Source organism: Theobroma cacao, chromosome 8 (genome assembly GCF_000208745.1).
Source record: "Theobroma cacao cultivar B97-61/B2 chromosome 8, Criollo_cocoa_genome_V2, whole genome shotgun sequence".
Taxonomy (NCBI): domain Eukaryota; kingdom Viridiplantae; phylum Streptophyta; class Magnoliopsida; order Malvales; family Malvaceae; genus Theobroma; species Theobroma cacao.
Genome location: NC_030857.1, coordinates 14,606,982 through 14,625,368, shown reverse-complemented (window position 1 = coordinate 14,625,368; position 18,387 = coordinate 14,606,982). Strand labels below are relative to the sequence as shown.

Below are 18,387 nucleotides of genomic sequence, written 5' to 3'. Positions count from 1 at the left end.
TTTTTGAATATTATAAATATAATATAAATTTTATTTATATATTTTAAAATTTATTTGGATCTCAAAATTGTAATAAATTAATAATTATTGAGAAGCAATTATATTAATAAAAAAGGAGACTAGAAACTGAGAATGAATAACAAACCATATATATACTTAAAGAAGATCAGTTACATCATTTAATCTTGAGCAAGGCTTTGACAAAGGGGCCAATCCAGCCAAGAAGGCAAGAACAAAGTCTACAGTCTGTGCTAGTAGGAAGCTTGTCCGAAATATGCCTGAGAATATGGAAAGCTGATGAACCATATCAACCTTCTGATAGCATGTCCCCGCTTTGAAATGTGCTACACTTAGCCCATGAGCTCAAGCAGACGAGTTGCCCATGCTGCCGTCCGGCAAAGAGGGAGGGCAATGGTCAAGTAAGGTATAAGGTTGAGGATTATAATAAGAGAATTCTGAATCAAAGCCCAATGCTGGTTCTGCCGCTGCAGTGAACGAATGCTGCATGTACATGTCTTCCGTCACATAGTTGTCGCTAAATCTCATCATTTCTTCTTGTTGCTGGCATTCCTGTGCATTGGTGGCCTCCAGCAGCTCATCCAAATTTTGGTCTTCAAAGCCTTTAAGTACCCATTCTTGTTCAAGTTTTTCAGCTGTCATTCCTTCCTGATCACCCAATGCTTTGTCTAATGCTAAAGTAGATACCGGTGTTGCTGCTCCCGTAAAACAAGTTTGCTTGTCTTTGACTGAATTGCTGAACCTCATCCTCTTCGGTTGAGTCTCATCTTCTTCAGTTTCAAGACCTCTTTTGGTGTGTTGGTTATTTATGCAAGTATTGGTGGCTTGAACCTGCTCACTCATCAGAGTTTGGTCTTGCCCAATACATTGTTCAAGCTCCTCTATCATGGCTTCCATTCCTTCAACATGATCAAGGCCAACTTCTTCAGCAGTCGGTTCAGCGGCATTTTTGTTTCGGATTGCACAAAGGACATAATCACTCTACAAGAGAAAGAAATATAAATGGTTAATAGTGCTGTTGGAGTTGCATAAATATAGTCATCATGATAACAAGCATGCAAGGGAGGTGATAAAATAGGTAGGAAACTTACTTGGGTAAGAAGAGAATACTCGTGCATGAGCCAATGTCCATTGACATTGTTGGCACCGCCCCCTTTAACTTCAAACACAAAAAGCTTCTTGAAGCCTATCTGATTACCGTCAGAGTCCTTGACTGGATCGGTTCTTTGTCCTTTCCAAGTCCCACGACCAGCCGTTCGTTCAATCCTTTTTCCCTTACCCTTGTTCTTGAGCTTGGTGAAGACGTAGAACTTTCTGGATGAGGTCATGCCAAAAATCCTCCAGGGCTCCTTGTCTTGGTCGCCGTAGATTTCGCAGTCGGTGACGGCTTCAGAAGGTAAAGGCTCTCCTTTGATCTTGTTAGAGAGGTAATGGAGAATGAGCTGGTCATCGGTCGGAGCAAAGCGATAACCAGGTGGAACCCATGTCGAGGTCGAATGATCGAAATAGAGGTAGTGGATCAGGTGGTCATGGGTTGGAGAAGGTAGAAGCTCTGTCATGGTTGATTGATGGAAAGAGTGATCAAGTTGAAGCTGATCTGTAGCCATTGAGTGTGTGAAGAACAAGATTTCCTGTTTCTCTCTCTTCAAACTTTGAACTTTGACCTGAGGAACGTGTAATCTAATATATATAGGTTTCTGAAGAACAAGTTTCCTGTTTCCCTTCAAACTATTAATTCAAATACCTTTGACTTCTTTTTGAAATTTAAATGTATTTGACCTGATCATTAGTCAAATATATTTGACTTTATTAATGATTAAGTCAAATTATTAGTTCATCAAAATTAAGACTCACTTTCCGTTTTTAGAAACCAAAAAATTAAAGGAAAGTGAAATAGTTCTAATAATTGCAAGACAAAAATCAGGACACTTTTCTATATATATATAGATATAACTAGAATGGTAAAAAAAAATGAGATAACACCTAAAAATGCTAAAACACGAAAAATTACACTTGTCTGTTGCGTGACAATATGTATAAAGCAGTTTGCAAGGCTATTTAGTAGGATAATTGGAGCAGAAAAGTAGTAAATGTAGTGAATATGATGAGACAGACAGATGAGCTTGCTATTATGAATGCATTACCTTAATTTTTTGGTAAAGTAATAATTAAGCAGGCATAGACATAGTTCCTCATCTGATGCAGTATGGTAAACATGCGCAGGGGCAGGGCAGCATTAACACAATCTATTTTAGCATCTGCCTTATTGGAACAAGGTGAGGTAATTGCTAATTCTTCTGTGCATGTATCAAGTTGCTTGAAGATGAAGATGATGGAATTAATTCTTCTGTGATACCTTCTCAATTACATGTGTCATGTGTGTTTCCCCCAGAAGCTCTGCAACAAATGAGTCTGACACTTGTGGAAAACGTTATTGAACTGAGTTTTGACCATCTTTGGCCACAGGATTGGATTGTATGCTTTGATTATATATCTCTTGCGATGGGTGCTAGATGCAGCAAAGTATGCAATATCCAAAGGTGATCATGAAGAGAAGCTGTTGCTTAGTCAAATATGTGGTTCCCACTTGGAGAAGCTCCCAGTTACAAAATCTCTTAGGAACCCATTCATCTCTAACCTGTATTTCTTAATAGTTAGATCACATGAGAAGAAGTTTGGTGCAACTACCAACTGCTAGCTTAAACACTAGGTTCAGAGATGATATTTGGTCTGGTTTTCATCCTCACTTTCTTCTTCCATAAGATTGTACTTGAACAACACCATCATAGCTTATAAACAGTGATTTAAGGAGGTCTTGACAACTTTTGAGGCACGGATAGAAAATTTTTTGCAGCATTATTGTATTATATTACTACCTAACACTGCTTCATCCTTTCAGAATATCAGTTTGTATAGTTTGATGCCTGAAAGCCTGTACCAGAATATCTTAAGCTCTACCTTCAATTTTACCCTTAAAAAGAAAAATAATCTTTAATATAAAAATCAATTTACTTACTATAAATATGCTTTTTTTTTTAAAATTAATTAAAAAGAGTCACAAAAATAAAACAATTTCTTTAGGGGTGTACAGTCGGTTTGATCAGTTTGGTATTAAAATTTTCAAAATAAAAAAATAAAATTTAATTTATGTAAAAACTAAATTGAACTGAACAGTTTAATATTAAAATTTTCAAAATAAAAAAAATAAAATTTAATTTATGTAAAAACTAAATCGAACTAAACTATTATAATTATTAATTAACCGAACCGATCAAAAATCAAATTACTTCAATTGGTATTCGATGAATGTACTAGCAAGAATGTTCATTCTTGGAATGCTTTGCGTAGAGGAACTGTTTTATGGGGTAAGATATGGTACTTGGATGTGCTTTCTACGTATTCAAAAATGAGATTGTTTGCAGTCAAATTGAATGTGTACACTTTCTCTACTGTTCTTAAGAGCTTCGCTGGTGCATCAACATTTAGACAAGGTTTAAAGACGCATGCCCTTTTGATTAAAAAGGGTTTCATTGATAGTTTAATGCTTAGAACTGGTTTTATTGACTTTTAATTAAGATGCGGGGAGATTACGCTAGCGTGCCGTGTGCTTGAGGAAATTCCTGAAAGAGATATAGTTTTGTGGGGGGCGATGATTGCGGGGTTTGCACATAATATTATGCAAAAGGAGGCTTTGAGTTATGTCAGATGGATGATAAGTGAAAGGATATATCCACATTCTGTTATACTAACTACCATTCTTCCAGTGATTGGGGAGGTTTGGGCATGGAAACTAGGCCGGGAGGTCCATGCTTATGTAGTTAAGACGAAGAGTTATTCCAAGCAGTTGGTTATTCAGTCTGGTTTAGTTGATATGTATTGCAAGTGTGGTGATATGGATTGAGGCAGGCGAGTTTTTTATTCTTCAAGAGAAAGGAATGCAATTTCTTGGACTGCTTTGATGTCAGGATATGTATCAAATGGGAGGCTTGACCAGGCTTTGAGATCAGTTGTTTGGATGCAGCAAGAAGGGTTCAAGCCTGATGTCGTCACAGTTGCCAGGATTCTTCCTGTTTGTGCATAGTTGAGGGCTTTGAGTCATGGGAAGGAGATTCATGCTTATGCTGTAAAGAATTGTTTCTTGCCCAATGTGTCTATTGTCACTTCTCTGATGATTATGCACTCAGAATGTGGTGTTTTAGATTATTCTTTGAAATTGTTTAATGGTATGAAGGCAAGGAATGTAATTTCATGGACAGCCATGATTGAATCATACGTTGAGAGTGGGCGTTTGCATGAAGCACTCAGTGTGTTTAGGTCAATGCAATTCTCAAAACACAGGTCGGACTCAATGGCAATGGCAAGGATGTTGAACGTTTGCCGTGAGCTTAGAGCTGTAAAGCTTGGGAAGGAGATTCACGGACAAGTATTGAAGAAAGATTTTGAATCATTTCTTTTTGTTTCTGCAGAGATTGTCAAGATGCATGGAAGTTGTGGATTAATTAGCAGTGCAAAGCTAGTGTTTGATGCAGTCCTTGTTAAGGGTTCTATGATGTGGACTGCCATTATAGAGGCCTATGAATATAATGATTTTTGTGAAGATTCAATTAGTCATTTTCATCAAATGGCATCTGACGGTTTCACTCCTAACGATTTCACTTTCAAAGTGGTTTTCTCAATGTGCAGACAGGCTGGATTTGTTGATAAGGCTTGCCAATTATTCAGTCTAATGACTCGTAAGTATAAACTATAGGCATTTGAAGAACATTACTCTACAATCATTGAACTTCTTAATACTTTCAGTCGCTTTGAGGAGGCTGAAAGATTCGTGTAGATGAGTTCTCTATCATGATGAGAGAGAGAGCAGAATCTTCTTTTCTCATGTTTCAATGCATTAAGTAAGCTTATGGAACCTCTGTGTGTTTTATTGGATTTTTATGTACTGTAAATGTAAATAATTTGTTGTAAGTTACGCAGCATATTATAGGTGATTAGAAGACCGTAAAAAGAAATAAGTTGCTAACCATTATCACTTCAAGTGTATAAAGAGAAAATGTGTATTCAAGGATCTTTGCTGTACTTTTGAGATCACAAAGTAAAGAAAGAAGGTTATATTTCTTATTAGTAGGCTGTACGAGCTGTATTTCTTCACAATCATTCCTGATGTAAACGAAAAGAGAAGGAAGAAGGAGCAGCCAGGGTTTTAGACTTGCACGTTATGACACATTCGATTTTCGTACTTGATTTTTTTGTACATGAATAGAATTGTTATTGGGCTTTGAATACTCTTGCAAAAGCAGAAGGATGGAAGAAAGATTAGAATTGAGAAAGAAAATGGCATAGTAGTAAGGGAGAGAGAGAGATACTAAAGAAAGAGAAATTGTGAATTTTGTAAAAGAAAAGAAGAAATAAGTGGCTATTAGGACTACATCAGCATTTCGTCTTTCAAATTTAAAAATACGATACGATCAAATTTAAAATAATTAAATAGTTTGGTAGTTTGAATGATACAAATTAAAGGATGATCTTCATTAAGTCTTGAATAACATTTTTAAATTTGAATTCGATTTAACTGATTATTGTATTAATATAAATATTTTTATTTTTTATTTATTTTAAAATATATAATATTTATAAATAATAATACAGAAATATTTTGCATACTAACACTTTGCATGGCTTGTCCCACAAAATCGTAGAGATTTACATACTAACACTTGGCCGATGATGATTCGAGGCAAAAGGAGATAACTATAACTTTTTTTTTTTTGAAAATAGGAGATAACTATAGCTTAATATATATGTATAACCTCAATTATTTAAATGTTTAGATAACTATAGCTGTTTTCATCTCTTATTTGCTTTAATCCATTCAAAGTTTTGTTATAATAATAATAATAATAATATTCTTTCCAATAAAGCAAGACACATTCTAAACTAAACTCATTTTATAGTTTGATTAGAAAGACATGAGAACGTGCTCATAACCATGACCTTGGACGTATTTTAAATATTTAAGAATTTTTAGTCTCCACTGAATTCCTACTTGAGAATTACATTATAATCAAATCGGATAGGCATGTTGTTCGTTATTAGCAATAAAGAAGAATCTAAACAAACTTGTAAGATGTTCCATTCACGTGCTGTGAATTCTATCTTACTGCTGTGCAAAAATGTTTATCACATGAACATCACTTTCTCTTTTCTTGAGAAATAAAATAATTTTATTTGAACACTTGGTCAGCATAATTGAAACAAAAAGCAATGTCATTCAAGCCCAATCAAGCAACACTTACAAACTGATCAAGATTGATAAAAAAAAAACAGGAACAAAAGGCTACAAGCGAACAGACACTCACATATAAAACCAAGGAAAATAACAACCCTTTACAATCAGAAACAACAAGCGCTTTTTTCAACTGCAATCCCACTTTATAAGAAAGCTAACCAATCAGCGACCAAAGACAATCAAAGTGGATCGTATAGTTGGGTGTACAAGCTTTACATTCAAGAACTATATCTTGGTAAGGCAGATAACACCAATCACAGATGTCATAACTCTTTTTAACACAAATGAGCGGATGACTGTGATACCAATGCGTGTAAGTCTTTCCTATCTTCTTATTCAAAAATAGATACTTTCCAAAAACACACTTCGGGTGAGCAGAATTATCACAAATTGCACAATGATAAAACCAATGGTTTGGATCTCTTTTTTCTTCACATATATCACAATAATATTCTTCTAGATCATTCTTTTCATCATGAAAAGTAAGTTCTAGAAAGTGTTTATCACACTTGTGCCGAGCTCTCTGTGGTAGTGTCAAGCAGTCAAAATTCAAAGCAAAAGTGCAATCTTTACATTTGTATGCACCTTGGTAAGAAATGTGATCACCACAAGCATTGCATTGCCCTTCATTCAAATCAAAGTCAAAAAAGAGAGTGTGTTTGTGTCGTTGACGTGGGAGGATACGAGAAATTCCAACACACCTTAGACAAAATTTATAGTTGTTACCACCATGGTAAGCAAAACCACTACAGTAGTGATAACATAAACCACATTCGAAAATGTTCTCTAAATGGAGGGTGAAGAGAGATTCATGAAACCAATAATGTTTCTTCCTTGGTAATTCAACACAGGTTTTGTGGAGAAGGAACTCACATTGTGAACAATAGTAAAAGGAAATTGAGATGGATAGCATGCACGCATCACAACGTTTATCATCGTCTTCCTTAATCTCGTTGTCTAATGTTAAAACATGTTCATGGCTGAAATGTTTTATCTTTATGGCTTCTCCATGTTGGTTCGTTTCAACGACACAAGTGATGGAAGCTAAATTTTCACTAGACTCCTCATCTTGATCATTTATCTGACCGGTTGCAAGATACTTCTCCATTGCACAATCCACATGGGCAACAAAATTGCAATCTTGCTTCAAACAATCGTAACTGCCGTACTGCATTTGCACTTCACCGAGACAAATTCCACAATCATGTTTTTCAAGCTCCCATTTTTGAAAGAAGTAGTTGTGAATAATTTCATGGTGATGCCATGTAGTTTTGATGATGAGTGGCAATGAAATGCAGTTTTTATGGATCATAATGTGGCATGTAGAACATATATAAGAAACATAATTTCCCTCAGTGCCACATGCATCACAAATGAATTCATCCGTTAAGAATTGAGTGAATGAGTGGTCATGTTCAATAACTGGCCTTAGCCTTGACAGAACACATTCGATGTCAATAGCAAACTCGCAAGGAAGACAACGATAAAACAAACTCCAATGTTTCTTCTGGCATGTCTTACAATCAAGCCTAGCATCTTCAAGATAAAGAGGGTGTTTGCGATGGCAAGGGTGATGAAGTTGAGCGGGTAACTGAGCACATTTCTTATGAAGGTAAAATCTACAATCAAGACAAACATATAGGGAGTCTACCAGGGGTTTCTGACACCAACAACAATGGGCTCTTTTAAGTTCATCAGTGGGATTTTCAATGAAGGTCAATGGATGTTCATGGGTAACGTATTTGAGCTCACGAAAATTTTCATCCATGTTATGCAATAGGAAAGCACATTTAATGTCAAGGGAAGCATAGCAAGAAGTGCAATAATAAGCAAACATCTTACGGTTTTCCTTGCACAAATCACAAATATAGTATGGCGACCCCCATGTTGGATTTGGAAAAAGAGTAAGAGCAGCATGCTTACAATGGAAAGGGGAATGAATTTCTGAAGGTGCCTCGGCACATTTTTTATGGAGGTGAAAGTCACATTCTGCACAGCTAAAACTTGAGCCCAATAAGGATTCCAAACATGCGGAGCAGCGAGCTTCTTTACTTTTATCACTCTGCTCTTCATCATTGAACAGCAATGGATGTGGATGGCTAAAATGGTTGATTGTCTCTATTCTCTCTCCCTCCTTCTCCTTCTCCTTCTCCTTCTCCATTAGTGAATAATCAATTTGAGATGGTAAGGAAAGACACAATGATAAAGATATTGTAATTGATCAATATATTTATAACCAAAGAAATAAACTTCTTATTCTTTTTTTGTTCTTTACCTCATCGGTGTAGGTTTCTTTATTCTTTTCTTGTGCTTGTTAACAAGACAACAAACTTTGGAACACCGACACTACTAAACATTATTAATAATAACTGTTTGATAGACTTGTTTTGTTTCTTTTCGGTAAGTTGTAGGTAATCCTTACAACCAATAAATTTTTATAAATGATTACTTCTAATTTTTGCATTAAAATAATGGTAATGGCTTTTTCCAAAGTGACATTGAAAACAAAATAAAAAAGCAGAGTATAATATTTTGACATTATAATTTCTCCTCTCCAACATGCCTTTTTTTTTGGTATTTAATATTCTTTTTTTAATAAGTAGTATTTAATGTAAACAAAGTAAGTTTCCAATCTAAATATATATTAAATTAAATATTTAAATATTTTTTTATTATTNTTAATATTCTTTTTTTAATAAGTAGTATTTAATGTAAACAAAGTAAGTTTCCAATCTAAATATAGTTACATAAATATTTATATTTTTATTATTAAAATTTTTAATAAATAATAGTCGTCATCTGATATTTTCATGATTGTAGGCATAAATTGGGCTTTTTGTAATTTAAACTATTGGGTAAAATTGTGAATAACCCATACATTTATTAGCCAATTAATTAATTAATTTTATCGTATTTTTTTTTTGAAATGTAGGCAATATTGTTGCTTGCTTCCAAAGCCAATTGGCTTTGGCCAATTTATCATAGATTAACCAATTAATAATAATCGACATCCAATTCAAAATTTAAAAAATTTGTTTTTCTTTTCAATTTACTGAGGTTTACTTAATAAGAAAATATTATCTATATTCTATGTAAAGATTAATAATATTTATGATTTTTAAATTGTCAGTTTACTTAGTCAATTTACTTTAATTACTAAAGATTTGGTCTTTTATTATATTTTTTACTATAAATTTACAAAAATAAATAATTATTAGATAGAATTATCTAGTAGCTAAAACTTCAAAATTTTCCTATATTTAATACAAATAATTTATATGAATAAATAATGAATTTAAACACCTATATATTATTAAAAAGACTCAAAATTTACAAAATTATATATGAAATGATATGATTTTGCCAAAAATATTTTTGGAATGATAGATTGCAATTTCTATACGGACGGACCACTTTGAACTTGACAAAAGAAACAAGTAAAGAATTTCACTTTACTTTGCTTTTTTTCCCTCTCAAAAAAAAAAAAAAGAATTTTACTTTATTTCTTTTTTTATCTTTTCTCTAAAGAATTTACATCAGACAAAAGCAAAGGATTAGAAAAAAGTAAATAAAGATTGTTATTTGATAATAACTTTTCCAATTTGTTGTTGCTTGTACTTTGAATACTTTTTTTTTTATATATTGAATTTGAATACTTAATTACATAAGTGAGAGTTTAAGGATTATGGGTAAAAAATTTTAAACTTTATAAGTGAGAGTTTAGAAGATTGTCACATGTTTATTAAGGTATAGTTATAAGAATTAATAATTCATATGGTAACTTTCTTTCGACAAGAGAGTAAATAATTTTAATATATTTTCTATTATATATATATATATTATATCAAGAACAAAAGATTTTTAAAACTTTATCACATAAGGGTCTTAATTTACATCATGTTTGAGACATAAAAAAGAAGTAGAAGAAAAATTATCTTATATAGTGTCAGTAGAGTTTTAAACTTCACAAATGAGTTTAGAGGGTTAACACATATTCATTAAGGTATAATTATGAGAATTAAAAGATTAATGATAATAATCTACAGGTAAATGATATTATTTTGGTGTTTATACTTTATTCTAAGGAGAGATGAAGATAATTTTCTTGGAAGGGAAAGAAGCTTACAGAAAAAATAACAATAATTACTCATAGATTTGTAATATAGAGATGAGTAAATTATTTTCTTAATTACTTAATTTTTCAAGAATTTATATTTTGCTCAGTCAAAATTTGAATTAATATTTTAAATTAATAAAAATATATGTATTAACATATATACTTTCTTTCATAAGTAGGATTTAATGTAAACAAATTAAATTTCCAATCTAAATAGTGGCATAAATACTTATATTTATATTTTTTTTGAAAAATTGTTAATAAATAATAGTCTTTATTCAATATTTTCTTGATTGAATAAGGTTTTTTTGGATTTCAAACTATTGGATAAAATTGTGAATAACCCATACATTTATTAATGAGATAATTAATTGATTAATTTTATCATAGGTTAGCCAATTAATAATAAGCGACATCAAATTCAAAATTTATAAAATTTGTTTTTTTCATTCAATTTACTAAGGTATACTTAATATGAAATTATCTATATTCTATGAAATATTACTAATATTTATGATTCTTAAATTGTAGGTTTACTTAGTCAATTTACACTTTAATTAGTAATATTTATTGAATTAACAATGACTAAAGATTGGTTTTTGTTTATATTTTGACTATAAATTTACAAGCATAAATAATTATTAGATAGAATTATCTGGTAGCTAAAATGTCAAAATTTTCCTATAAATATACATACATGATTTCATATTTGATACAGATAATTTACATGAATAAATAATTAATTTAAACTCCTTGTATATTATTAAAGAAACTTGAAACTTACAAAATCATATATGAAATAATATTATTTTGTCAAAAATATTTTTTCAGATAGATTGCAATTTCTAAATACCTTGAACTTGACAAAAGGAACAAGTAAAGAATTTCACTTTATTTGCCTTAAATTTTTTTCTACTTCATTCTTTTCTTTTTTTCTTTTTATCTTCTTTCTAAAGCATTTACATATGAAACAAGCAAAGGATAAGAGAAAAGTAAATAAGGATTGTTATTCGTATGATAAATAAGTATTTGAAATTTCTGTTTCTTGTACATTTGAAAGAAAGGAATTTAAATACTTTACCAGTAAAGATTCTAACTTACATTGTGTCCGAGATTTAAGAAAGAAGAAAAAGGAAAATTATCTTATATTATAACGGGTGAGTTAGAAAACTCAACGATTTGTGATTGTAGGCATAAACAAGAGTTTTCGGAATTTGAACTATTTGGTAAGATTCTGTGTAGCCCATAAATTCATTAACAAGTTAATTAATAAAAAAATTAAATTTTATCAAAGATTAGCCAATTAATAATAATCAACGTCCATTTGCAATTTAAGAAATATGTTTTTCTATTCTATTTACTTAGTCAACTTACTAAAGCATATTATTAAAGAAAATCGAAATGTACAAACCACCTTGAACTTGACAAAGATGGACAAGTAAAGAATTTTACTTTACTTCATTTGCTTTTCAGAAAAAGACAAAAAGAATTTTACTTTGTTTTTTTGTTTAATTTTTTCTCTAAAGCATTTACATCCGTAACAAGCAAAGGATTAGAAAAAAATAATTATCTGAATATCAACTTTCTTTTTGGTTATGGCATAAATAATTTTAAGAAATAGCTGTTACTTGTACATTCGAAAGAAAGGAATTTAAATACCTTATTACGTAAGGGTCTTAACTTAATTGTGGATAAACTATGTATTTTAAATTATAAATTCTTTAATTAAAGAACCATATCAACATTACTATAAGGATTTATTTAGTTTTTTGAGAAAGGGAGAATAGTTTGAGTAGTAAATTTTTATTAAGTGAAACACTGTAGAAGTTTTCAATTTATAATGAATTTGTGTTTGCTGGCACCTTTATTAGTTGAAGACTTTGTAAAATAATTTTGGTACGTTCATAAGAATATTTGGATAAAACTTTTTTTTTTCCTTTCAAATTGTCATTTCTTAATTTATTGTTATTATTATTTGAATAAAAATCATTTGATATTGATATTTATTTCCAAATTCTCTTTTGGTAAATTTAAGAAAAACTTCTCACTTAAAAATTTTACGGAAAAATGATCACTTATAACCCTTTTTTTATATATTTTTTGAAACATTGATCCTTAATTGGCTCAGCTTGCTGACATTTGAGTGATCCAAAAACTAATTTCACACTATGAATCATGAGACCAATCTAGTGACGACCAACAACTATGGCAACAAAATGACAACCTTTTCCTCATACTAGAATAAAAGCAGCTTTAGAACCTGTGTACACAATTGTTTATCAGTATAACAAAATTAGTTTAAAATCTGTAATTCTCAAGACAAAATGCCAGAAAGCCACCCAACAAGTTACAGCAAAGGGGAAGCAGTAAGATGAAGTTGCTGCAGAGTGCATGCTTGGTGTCACTTCATGTTGCACCCACCAAGAAACAGCAGCAGAAAAATTTTAGATGCTAATAGCCTGCCACCAAGCAGTAAGTCAAGGATCCAATAAAGACCGATGGAAAACATTTCAAAGGAGAATTCAGACGACAGAACTTAAAGGCTCCAGACATCATGCATATTAACTTGGATCATGCAAATGTAATGGTCAGCATATCAGAATGATCAATAATTGTTGCATATATAGAAATTTGAAGAGGTTTGAATGATCATAAGAACTGAACTTAAATCTAGTTTCTTGTCACTCTTTTCAATAGGCTTTGTACGAACCTATTTTAAGATTAAAATGGACATAATTGCTCCAAGGCAATTGTTATAAACTAGAATCCTAGTTGAGTGAATCAGCATATGGAGAAAACAAAAACCTCATTTTCACATGTCCATGGAAACCGAAGAAGGTTCTAATTGGCAACATTATAAGGAATAATAAATAAAAACAGAAAACACCTTCCTTGCTGGTACATTTATCTTTCAGCAGTGTCAAAGATATGGATCTAATTCTGCAGGGAACCAACGGGGAAGTTTGCTATCTCCTGCTATGCAGACTGCCTAGCCATTGCAAGGGTTTTCTAAATTGTAGATACGCACTGCACCTCCTTGCAAGACTAGCTACAGCAAGTCAATCCAGGTAAAGGCAATGAGCAACTAATACATTAACCACAAAACTACATTTTACTTCATTTATTCCCTAAACTAACAATATACTCCCACTTGCCGCCATTAAATCTTGAATTGCACATAACATAGGATCCATCCCTATGTACCCTCTGAATTTGATAGGTTAAGGACAAGAAAGGACATTTTCACATCAAGACTCCATTCTATAGGACTCACCCCCTTGGTCACCAAAAGGTTCATTTGAAGAAAAACCAACTCTAATTCTTAAAAATTCCATTATTGAAGAATTTTTTATTTGTATGTATATTATATGTTTCTTATGTTTAGTCATTTCAAATTTATTTTTAAGAAATAAATAAAAATCCTTTAATATTGAAATTAATTATTTTCAAATTCCTCAATAGTTTTGCTGTAAGAAAATTTTCTCACTTAAGGATTTTCAAGAAAACTATCACTTAAAATTTTCTTACTCTTTAGACAGAGAAATTATGCACCAACCAATGCGACAAATGCTCGGGTGCTTGCTTCACTTATTTATTTGTTTTAAATTTATTTTATTGCTTTTTTACATAAGAATAAATAAATAAAAATATTTGATATTAAAATCTTTCCCAAATTCCCCAACCCTTTTGGTAGAATTTAAGAGAATTTTTTCACCTAAAAATATTTAAATAAATATTGCTTATAAAGTTCTCAAAATTAAGTCCATTATATATAGGAGAAATTTTTTATTTAATTTATATTTTTTAAGCTAAGCACACAAATAAGTATCATGATACCATTTTAAAGTTGTTAAATATTTCTATCTTTGAGAATCCTCCCAACACTTTTGTTAAGGTTCCATAATTATTTGTACTTGGAAAAATTTGAGAAATTTGTGACTGGCAATATTTCCCAAGAATTTGTACTTATAAAACACCATTGAACAGAGAGAGTAATGGAGAGGAAAGAGATTTTTATCATTCAGTTGGAGAGAAGCATGGTTCAAGAGCCCAATTCTAGCCTCATCTAGGCTGAAAAAAAACTTAAGGGAACAGTGTAGGGCAAGAAAAACGTTTAAGGACATATGTCCATGGCGAACGAAGCTGATGACAGTCTTGCTAAGGCTGGAGTTGGGAGAAGGGACGACCTTCTAGTGATCCATGGCTTCTTCACACTTTGATGAAAGGTTGGTGACTGGTTGTGGTTCATCTCTCTTTCTCCGGATGGTTTGTGTTTATGATGATTACAATTGTTGAAAACTGCAAAAGCATTAAGATCTTGCAATGCATGCAGCTCAAAAGTAAAACCCAAATCGTAGTCATAGTTATAGTGCACAGATTCTCACAATCGTTATTCATAAGGCAGCAATTATAGCTTTCATCAGTTATGAACAGTGAGAGATTAGCAGTAGCACATCCAAGTATTTAGTAATGTTGTTTCATCAGTTACGAATTCCTTCATTCCTCAGTTCTGGTAAAGTTTTTCTCTGTTGATTTATGGTCAGGGCTATTATCAATTAAACAAAGGATGGGACGATATAATTGCCGGCATTTTCATGCCATCTTCAGCAATGACTGCCTCAGGAATGGCCCATTTTCATGGCAGTCTAATTTATATGTTAGTGTTGCTGGTTCCATTGCTACCATGTAACAACATACTTGTGAGCTTATGGGTTATTATAGCAGAATGAATGATTTAGATTAATAAGTTATTTCCTGTGATGGAAATCTAATGGTTGTAAAATTCATGCATCAAAATTGTATTTAAATTATAGGGAATTGATTGATCTTAAAAGATAATAATTATTTGTAATTTTTTCTGAATACTACTGTGGTTAAATAAATTTTAATTCTCCACAATAAAAGAAAATGGGTTTGAGGAATATATATGTATTTTATTTGTTTAATGTTTTTTTTACTTTTAATAATCCTCTCTGTAAAAGGAGTTGAAATTTAGAAACAAGTATTCCATTTACATTAGATAAAATGTTTAAATTTGAAAAGTTTGAATATAGAAAGTATAGCATCGAGCATGATGTAAACCAGTCACATTATCAATGAACTATTCAAATTTGACTCGATAAATATTAATCGAATTCAACTCATGTAGGGTATTATGATCTAGTAATACCATCTGCATTCTGCAAAAAGATGGAAATGAAATCTAATCAAAATGTCAAGAGCCTCAAGCTCATGAATTAATAACACGAATCCCAAGATATAATTAGGTGATCAGGGACAAATAGGTGGGTTTTTATCATGTTTAAACTTATAAAGATTGAGGACCAGAGTTACATGGTTGTAACCATACATTTTCTATTCAGTTTTTTGATGTTGAGATACTAAAATATCAGTCTTTTTCTCTCAAATATCTCTCTCTAATCTTTGTTTGTTTCTCCTCATTTCTCCCATTCTTTCTCTCTCCTGACTCTGTTTCTGTTTATTTTTCTCAATCATCAAAAGATTCATTAAAAGAAAGAGAATACAACACCATGGTCCTACAAAAATAATGAACCATGGGTAAAGATGAGAATTGTATTCTCAAAGCAGGGAAAACATCACCCTGCAGAACAAATTCTCCTGTACCTCATATCTAGGCCAAAAGAGAAAGAATGAAAATGTGATGTTGTACCTTGTACGAACTAAATTCAGAACTAGCACACGTGACTATCTGGATTCTTTAGTTACATTGCGGGACTTGCAGGTGTGAATAACAAACACAAGACAAGACATAGGAGTTTTTTCATTTTTTCCATACATAATTAGAACGTGCATACATGCATCCAGAGGCGAAGAAGGGATGCTCAACTCAAGTACATGCTAACAACGCAAACAAGACAGGGAACTGAGAGACTTTTGTTGCGGCTGATGTTGTTATCCGCAATTCACGTGAATCTTTTGATAAGATTGTAAACTTGATGCTCGCATTGAAGAACAATTTGGTGCTGGTAGGTTGTTTGCATGCATTTCTTCACATGTGGCAGGGCTGATGGATACATATTGGAGGGTAAAGAGCTGGAGTTCTATATGAAGAAAATCCAGAGGAATAAGGGCAAGGGTGCTGGAGCTGCGTAGATGCAGTATTCACATGTCCTACTCTCACCAATGTGATTTTGTTTGCTTCAGATTTTGTTCCTTTAATTTATGGCTACCATTTAAGATATGATACATTTTAATGTGAACATTTTACTTTTTCAATATCTGTTCAAATTGTTCTGCTTTTTTCTTTTTAATCAACAGTTAAAGTAATTGTCAAAAAAATAAAAATAAAAAAGGGACTAGAAACTGAGAATGAATGACAAACCACATATATGTATATATAATCAAAGAAGAGTTACACCATTAATTTAATCTTGAGCAAGGCTTTGCCTTCCACTCTATTCTTTGAAATATGCTACACTTAGCCCTTGAGCTCAATCAGACCAGTTGCCCATGCTGTTGTCCGGTAAAGAGTGAGGGCAATGGTCATGTAAGGTATAAGGTTGAGGATTAGAATAAGAGAATTCTGAATCAATGCCCAATGCTGGTTCTGCCGCTGCAGTGAAAGAATGCTGCTTGTACATGTCTTCCATCACACAGTAGTCGCTAAATCTCATCATTTCTTCTTGTTGCGGGTATTCTTGAGCATTGGTGGCCTCCAGCAGCTCATCCAAATTTTGGTCTTCAAAGCCTTCAAGTGCCCATTCTTGTTCAAGTTTTTCAGCTGTCATTCCTTCCTGATCACCCAATGATTTGTCTGATGCTAAAGTAGATACTGGTGTTGCTGCTCCCGTGAAACAAGTTTGCTTGTCTTGGACTGAATTGCTGAACCTCATCCTCTTCTGTTGCGTCTCGTCTTCTTCAGTTTCAAGGCCTCTTTTTGTGTGTTGGTTATTTATGCAAGTGTTGGTGGCTTGAACCTGCTTACTCATCAGAGTTTGGTCTTGTCCAATACATTGTTCAGGCTCCTCCATCATGGCTTCAATTCCTTCAACATGATCAAGTCCAACTTCTTCAGCAGTCGATTCATTGGCATTTTTGTTTCTGATTGCGCAAAGGACATAATCACTCTACAAGAGAAAGAAATATAAATGGTTAATAGTACTGTTGGAGTTGCATAAATACAGTCATCATCATATAAAGCATGCAATGGAGGTGATAAAATAGGTAGGAAACTTACTTGGGTAAGAAGAGAATACTCGTGCATGAGCCAATGTCCATTGACATTGTTGGCACCATCCCCTTTAACTTCAAACACAAAAAGCTTCTTTAACCCTATATGATTTCCGTCAGAATCCTTGACTGGATCGGTTCTTTGTCCTTTCCAAGTCCCACGACCAGCCGTTCGCTCAATCCTTTTTCCCTTACCCTTGATCTTGAGCTTGGTGAAGACGTAGAACGTTCTGGGTGAGGTCACGTCAAAAATATTCCAAGGCTCCTTGTCTTGATCGCCGTAGATTTCACAGTCGGTGACGGCTTCAGAAAGTAAAGGCTGTCCTTTGACCTTGTTGGAGAGGTAATGGAGAATGAGCTGGTCATCAGTCGGGGCAAAGCGATAACCAGGTGGAACCCATGTGGAGGTTGAATGATCGAAATAGTGGTAGTGGAGGTGGTCTGGCATGGTTGATTGATGGAAAGAGCGATCAAGTTGAAGCTGTGTCGTCACTTGAGTGTGAGAAGAACAAGATTTCCTGTTTCTCTCTCTTCAACCTTCGAACTTTGACTTGAGGAATGTGTAATCTAATACATATAGGTTTCTCACGAACAAGTTTCCTGTTTCTCTTCAAACTATTAATTCAAATATATTTGACTTCTTTTTGAAATTTAAATGTATTTGACTTTATAATGATTAAGTCAAATATATTAGTTCATTTCCCATTTTTAGAAATCCAAAAAATTAAAGGAAAGTGAAATATGTAGTTAATAATTGCAAAACAAAAATCAAGAC

General features: G+C 32.6%; 3 protein-coding genes and 1 pseudogene across 3 annotated transcripts; 1 reads left to right on the top strand and 3 right to left on the bottom strand.

Annotated features, from left to right (window-relative positions):
* LOC18592844 (NAC domain-containing protein 13) lies at positions 364–1,625 on the bottom strand. Its single transcript, XM_018125524.1, has 2 exons — positions 1,110–1,625; positions 364–999 (listed from the first exon to the last, which is right to left on the bottom strand). The coding sequence occupies exons 1-2, from the start codon at positions 1,623–1,625 to the stop codon at positions 364–366; spliced, it is 1,152 nt and encodes a 383-aa protein (XP_017981013.1).
* LOC18592842 lies at positions 3,317–4,986 on the top strand (annotated as a pseudogene).
* Positions 6,265–8,492, bottom strand: LOC18592841. Its single transcript, XM_007019746.2, has one exon. The coding sequence runs from the start codon at positions 8,463–8,465 to the stop codon at positions 6,459–6,461; it is 2,007 nt and encodes a 668-aa protein (XP_007019808.2). The 5' UTR covers positions 8,466–8,492; the 3' UTR covers positions 6,265–6,458.
* Positions 16,747–18,373, bottom strand: LOC18592840 (NAC transcription factor 29). The gene is made up of 2 exons (XM_007019745.2): positions 17,620–18,373; positions 16,747–17,509 (listed from the first exon to the last, which is right to left on the bottom strand). Exons 1-2 carry the CDS (start codon positions 18,058–18,060, stop codon positions 16,874–16,876), a joined length of 1,077 nt encoding a protein of 358 aa, XP_007019807.2. The 5' UTR covers positions 18,061–18,373; the 3' UTR covers positions 16,747–16,873.